This window comes from Otolemur garnettii, unplaced genomic scaffold (genome assembly GCF_000181295.1).
Source record: "Otolemur garnettii isolate 467f Iridium unplaced genomic scaffold, OtoGar3 scaffold00020, whole genome shotgun sequence".
Classification (NCBI taxonomy): domain Eukaryota; kingdom Metazoa; phylum Chordata; class Mammalia; order Primates; family Galagidae; genus Otolemur; species Otolemur garnettii.
In genome coordinates, this window is record NW_003852415.1 from 1,135,184 (window position 1) to 1,142,039 (window position 6,856).

The 6,856-nt window shown below is 49.5% G+C and overlaps 1 protein-coding gene across 1 annotated transcript in view; it reads right to left on the reverse strand.

Moving 5' to 3' along the window:
* Nucleotides 1-6,856, reverse strand: part of LTBP2 (latent transforming growth factor beta binding protein 2) — a 101,014-nt gene that overhangs the window by 15,119 nt on the left and 79,039 nt on the right. Inside the window, exons 19-20 of the mRNA XM_023511488.1 lie at nucleotides 6,051-6,179; nucleotides 524-643 (exon numbers count right to left, since the gene is read on the reverse strand). Coding sequence (XP_023367256.1) covers nucleotides 524-643; nucleotides 6,051-6,179 — 249 coding nt within the window. The remainder of the gene's footprint in view (nucleotides 1-523; nucleotides 644-6,050; nucleotides 6,180-6,856) is intronic.

Sequence of the window (6,856 nt, forward strand, 5' to 3'; positions counted from 1 at the left end):
TTTTTAAGACAGTTTCACTATGTCACCCTCGATAGAGTTCTATGGTATCACAGCTCACAGCAACCTTAAACTCTTGGACTTAAGCGATTCTTTTGCCGCAGCTTCCCAAGTAGGTGGGACTATACGCGCCTGCCACAATGCCTGGCTATTTTTTTGTTGCAGTTGTCATTGTTGTTTAGCTGGCCCAGACCGAGTACAAGCCTGCCAGCCTGGGCATATGTGTCTGGTGCCCTACCCACTGAGCTACTGGTGCTGCCCAGAAGGGCACATTTTTCAAGGCAAGGGGGCAGAAGTACATAGAGATGTTCCCAAGGTGTCACATAGATGATGGCCTTGGGCTCCCCTACTGCAGGGGGGCAGACAGGATACCAAAATTTCACTGAGGGGATGGGAAGGTCTGGAATTTGGATAGACGTCTCTGCCCATAGGGGCGGGCTTGAAGGGGAAGTGGCAAGAAGCAGTGTATGGGCAGGGCCCAAGGGATGGTGGGGTGCAGTCCACCTCCCTTCTTTCCATTCCTTACCTTGGCAGTGTCCTTTTCTGACCATGATGTAGCCCTGATCACACTCGCAGTGGTATGAGCCCTCCGTGTTGGTGCACTGCCCCCCAGCGCACACTCCTGGCTGCTCACACTCATCTACATCTATGAACAGACAGAAAAGTCCTGAGTCACAGCTGGCCTGGAGGGGGTCCTGGGGCATCACTTCAGAGTCCAAGGACAAGGGCATCAGTGTTGAGGCCCGAGAGGGGAAGGCATCCTTGCTGTAGCCATATTGGCTGGATGGGCTCTGAGTCAAGCCTGAGACCATCTAGCTCAGGCCCCTCCCTGGGAGGAGGCAACTCTGAGGCCCAGGGGAGTCTTCTCAATGTATCCTCACGCTGATGTGAGGGCTGGTCTTGAGGTCAGGTGGCAGTCCACATGGCATGATTATGAGTGTTAGAGGAGGAGACCAGGAGGCAGGGCCGAGACCCAGAGGCAGGGGCTTACAGAGGGGGCAGGTATTAAAGCAAACAACCTCCAAGCAGAAGCTAATTAGAAGAGCTGATGACTGCAAGAACCAGCTATCTCTGTCACCTGAGAAGAACTTTGGTTAATTACAATATCATTTACATTATGGTTTTAAAATTTCTCTGCCCTTGACAGTTCTGAGATAAACTATATAAAGTATGAAAATAGGAAGGAACGTAATTCTAGGAATTACTACTCAAATTCTTAGTAAAACCCAACCGCTTGTTCTTGAATATTAATCCCCTTAATTAGGAAGACATCAAAAGACCAAAACCCCTCTCCCTCCCCAGGCAGCTGCTTTCACTTCCTTCCAAGAGTGTACTTTCACTTACAATAGAAAGCTGCTGCTTGCCTAGCTTATGCAGTGCTTCCTGAAATTCTTTCCTTGGTAATCACCAAGACCTTGGAAAAACCTCCACTTTGAGGCAACTGACATGAGGAGACCAGCGAAGTCCCTACTTGGCCTTGCTCCTAGAATTCTTTTTTTGTTGTTGTTGAGACAGAGTTTCACCATGTCACCCTTAGTAGAGTGCTGTGGCGTCACAGCTCACAGCAACCTCCAACTCTTGGGGTCCTCAAACTATGGCCTGTGGGCCACATGCAGCCTGCCTAGGACACTTATCCGGCCCGCCAGGTCCTATAGCCACTGCTGCCTATCCTGCTTAGCAGCCGACTCATTCTGGGGTCCACAATCTAGCCCTCCAAAGGTCTGAGGGACAGTGAACTGGCCTCCTGTTTAAAAAGTTTGAGGACCCCTGGAAGTGATTCTCTTGCCTTAGTCTCCCAAGTGCTTGGGACTACAGGCACATGCCACAATGCTCAGATATTTTTTGTTGCAGTTGTCATTATTGTTTTTAGCTGGCCTAGGCTGGGTTCAAACCCACCACCCTCGGTGTATGTGGCTGGAACTGTAACCACTGTGCTACTGGCACCAAGCCGCTCCTAGAATTCTTACGGACTTTCTCAAAGGTTAGCAGTTAAGCAGCCAATGAGAAAGAGCCTTTTGGGCAGCCCTGGATTTGCAGGGCATGGTTTATGTCATTGTCCAAGCAACTGGTGCTCCATAAAGGCTCTAAAGCCCGACCTTGGTCACATCTTCTGCTTAACCCCCTACCCGGGCTTCCCCCTCCCTCCAGTCCTGCTGCAAAGTGGCCTGTGAAGCCTTTGGCACCTGGGCTCGGCCTTGCTGTATTTGCTAGTTAGCGTGTGCTTCTTGGAAGAGCCTAGGCTATAGCACATCTCACTGGTCAGAACCTCCGAGACTTCACTCGTACAAACGCATCTACTTGGAGTGTCTTCCCTCACCTTGATAGCCAGCAGATCCCTACTCTCATTTCAAGGACTGTTTAATGTATCAACTCTGGGTCTTGTAGCCACCCCGCATTTCCTGCCCCGCAGTCAAATTAATCAACACCTCACCTTCCAGCCACCCCCTAAAAGCTGAGACTGATTCAAACACTTCAGAGTCCCTGTGCCTATTAAATGAGATGATCCAGGTGAAGAGCTTAGCACAGTGCCTTCTTGGCACAAGGTAAACACTAAAGAAATGTTAGCTGTTATTATTATTCTAGCATTAAACCTACCCCATAAAATCCAAGCTCCTCAACCTAGCCTGTAAGAATTTTCACAAGCTCACGCCTGATTTTCTCACTTCATTTCCTGCCTCCCACACTCCTCCTCACCTCGACCACACAGGACTTGCTTCTGAGCTTTTGTCTGTGTTGTCCCCCAGCCTGAAGTGGCTTCCTACCCACCACTGTGACTTTTTCTCACTTGTCTCTCAGCGAGGCTAACCTCTTCCCTCTAACCCAAATGCCCCTTTCCAGGGTTCCTTAGGACCCAGCCCTCAGCACAACTATTCATTCACTCTCTTGCTGGGAACATGCCTGATTATCTCAGAGTCTCTGGCGCCCATCACAGAACCCCAATGAGTACTTATCAAAGGAACTGAATAGTAATCATTTGTTGTGGACAAAGTTTTCATCTGGACAATACATCATAAAACTCCTGTGTACAGCAAAGCCACCGGCAGAAGGTGTAAAATGCACACTGCTAGGCCTGTTCAGAGATCCTGGCCCTGCAGTGCTGGCAGGTCCAGGAATCTGCATTGTTATAACTCTTCAGATAATTCTGAAATAACTGATGGTCGCTTTGAGGTCTATTCCTGCCAGGCGCGCTGGCTCAAGCCTCTAATCCTAGTACTCTGGGATGCTGAGCTCAGGAGTTCGAGACCAGCCTGAGCAAGAGTGAAACCCTGTATCTACTAAAAATAGAAAAACTAGCCCGGCATGGTGGTGGGTGCCTGTAGTCCCAGATAATTGGGAGGCTGAGGCAAGAGGATCGTTTGAGCCCAAGAGTTTAAGGTTTCTGTGAGCTATAATACCATGACATTCTACCCAGTGTGACAGAGACTCTGTCTAAAAAAAAAAAATCTAATCTCTTGATAGGAACTTGACAAAGACCCCAATCCATTAACCCGTGGGGCCAGGATGACTGCCTGATAGATGGTGCTAGGAAAACAGACTCATTCTGTGGAGAAAAATGGAAAAAATAAAGGTACTTAACATCCATGCAAAGATGGACTCCAGATGGATTAAAATATACCGTAAAAGTCAAAACTATAACCTTAAAGAAAGAAAGTATAGGGGAATATCTTTGTGATTTAAGGGTAGGGAGAGACTTCTTAAATAAAGCCCCTAAAACATAAAAAATAAGGTCAAAAGGTGAAATTCAATACGTTAAAATTAAGGATTGCTGTACAAAGAAGGATATATGGGTGAGGTTAATGGACAGAGAACAAAATGGAAAAGGTGTAATCACTAAACCACCCTAATACCTAGAATATGTATGTAAGGGACTCTGAAGAAGCCACACGAGAAAACAGCAACCTCCATTGGGAAACTGAGCAACAGACAGGAACAAGAAATTCACTGATGAGGAAACCATGGGATAATGTACAACAGACACTTACACTTACTAGTGAACATTTACTTAGATATTTAGTATGTAAACTATATTTAAATTCATTTATATGGTATAAACTAATAATTTATATTAATTATATAATTATTTAAATAACTTGAAAACAAATATTGAATCCTTGAAATAACAAGATACCACATATGAGACCGGCAAACTTTAGGAAGTGGGTGTTATCTCAGATAAACCCTCTTTAAGGGGCAGCCAAGTCCTATGGGGAGAAGCACTTGACAGCTGACCTCAAGCTGTTGGAGCTGGCAGAGACATCCTGGTCACCGAGGCCAGCACATGGTGGAACCCCTTGTCTAGGCCAGTCCTGGAGACACGGTTCCCTGCAGCAGCCACTGTGCGTCCTGGTCCAGTTCCCCAGGCGGGGTCAATTGGACTCTGGAGAAGTCCCTTGCCCCCAGCTTCTCTCCCACCCTTCCTGCCTGCTCAGAGCACTGCTGCCTGAGTCACCTCCTGAAAGCCAGCTGACCGAATCACCACCCTTCTGCTCACAAACCTCTACTGGCAGCCACTGCGTGTGGGACAGCATCCAAGCACTTCAGTCTGGCACTAGAGACACTTCACAAACTGGCCTCAAATCCTGCTGCTTTCTCCAAGTCCCCCTGCTCCAGGCACACGGAATCTGTCATTATTCCCAGAGCATGCCAGGGCTGTTCACCACTCAGGTCTCTGCAGAAATGGATCTCGTTCCCTGGAACACCCCTGCCCTCACCTGTGCCTTCCATTCCTAGTCCTAACATCCCATGGGAAGGAAACGTGTTGTTGGAAGCAAACCGTACTTTGGAGTGATGTGATTCTCTCTCCAGCTCTGCCACCACAAGGTGTGAGTCTCTGGGTATTTCACTTCATCTCTCTGAGCTCCAATATACTCAACCATAAAATGGAAATAAGCATTTCTACTGCATGGAGTTGGGATGATGAACTTCACATAGTAATATGCTCAGGACAGGGCTGGTATATAATAAGTGCTCATTAAATGGTAGCAGTTATTATTCAGCCACAGCTTAAGCACCACCCTCAGGGAAACCCTCCCAGATTCTCTCGCACAGAACCAGTTGCTTCCTCATCTAGATCCTACAGTATTGTGGCTCTTACTTCATTCATCTCAGCACCCGCAGAGCTTGGCACAGTGTCTGGGACATAGGTACTCAACTCTTGAGTCCCCGGTGAATGATGTGCACGATTCTCCCACTCTGCTGTTAAGTTGGTAGCCTGTCTCCCCTACTTCTCGCCCTCCCATAATTGAGTGAGGACCTGAATGGCTTTGGTTTCAGCAGACCAGATCTTTGGGGGATTAGAACCCAAGGGGACCCTGGCAGTGGGAGGATACAGAGCTCTCCTCATCTCCTTGGGAGGGGTCTGTGAATGACTGCTGGGCTGTGCTGGCCAGAACCAGCAACGTGAGCCGTGAGGACAGCCAGGGCCATTCTTGAGGAGAAGGATTCCAACTGGGTTATGAATCTGCTTGGAAAGTGCTGCTTTGCACTTTGTAAACTCACTCATAAAAATGTATGTAGAGTGCTCAGTATTATTAAAGGGCTTGTGTTGGAAGCATGTTTATTAGGAGTCCCTTAGCAGTGGGGCAGGCCTTCCCAGGGAAGTTCAGAGCCTTGCTGGTGTCTCTGAGCTGCTGGGGCCAAGTGCGCTTCTCTCAAAGGCACACCCACTCCCCAGCCTGACCATGGCTCCAGCTCATCCTCATGAGTCGCCCTCCTTCACCCAAATGAAAGCAGCTCTTACTACTTGGAGTTTGAGGACCTGGCATTCAGTCCCCATCTCCAGCCATGTCCCCTGCTCCTCTCACTTTCTTGGCTCCAGCCACAATTCCTTGGGGCCTTTGAGTGCATTGCAGCTTTTTGGATGTTTACCTCTTCTTCTGCTCCCAGCATCGGGTCAGCTTCTCCCGGGCCCAGGCCAGAGTCTGGCTCTCTCTGCATCACTGTGGCTGGGGGACTGAGCGTCTGGTTCCTTTTCCAGCCCCACGAGACTGCAGGGCTGGGCCAGCATGTGTCCTCTCCTATGTCCAACCCAGGGTGAGGTGGACTTGGCTTACCTTGGCACTCCTGTGTGGCCCCAGTGGTGGTCAGTGTGTAGCCAGGGTAGCAGAAGCAGGAATAGGAACCCACGCGGTTGACACAGCGCCCTTTCCCCTTGCAGGGGTCCCGCAGACACTCATTGTCATCTGAGCAGAGAGAGGCAGGGAGGTAGATCAGGGAGGCAGCAGTGCCTTTCTCTGGGCACTTGCCAGCAACTGCCACACTAGGGGCTGGGCAGGGGATGGTGCTGTGTGGCAAGGAAGGGGTGAGGGAGCAGAGGAGGCCAGGACGACGATCTCTAATGATACAAGCCAAAAATTCGTCCCATCGGGCCCACTTAGGCACTTGGAGCCTGGGTGACTTCTAGCACCTCCTCCCGCCCCTGGTCCCCTTTCCCCGGTGGCCCTGTGATCACTTCTTTCTCCTTTAAGACCACAGTGGATGTTTCTCCTTTGTATAAAATTATTGAGGGGAAAGGAATGAGGTTCACATTTGATGATTTGTCTTGGCTCTAAACTTCTCCCCAGGGATGGCTTTGGTGGAGACATTTCAATTGGCATAGACCTTGGTCCGTTCTGCAGGGAGCAAAGTGGCCAGGTTGAAGGGTGGGCAGATCTCAGAGCAAAGGGCTTCCAGACACAGTTGGGGTGGCCTAGGGTGGCTTCCCACCCTCCTGGAGTCCTGGAGACTCATCAGATGGGGCTTACAGAGGCTGGCCTTCCCCTGAAGGTCAAGGTTAGCTTTGTCCACATGACTAGCCATGCTCCTCTTTTTTTTGAGACACAGCCTCAAGCTGTCCCCCTGGGTAGAGTGCCGTGGCATT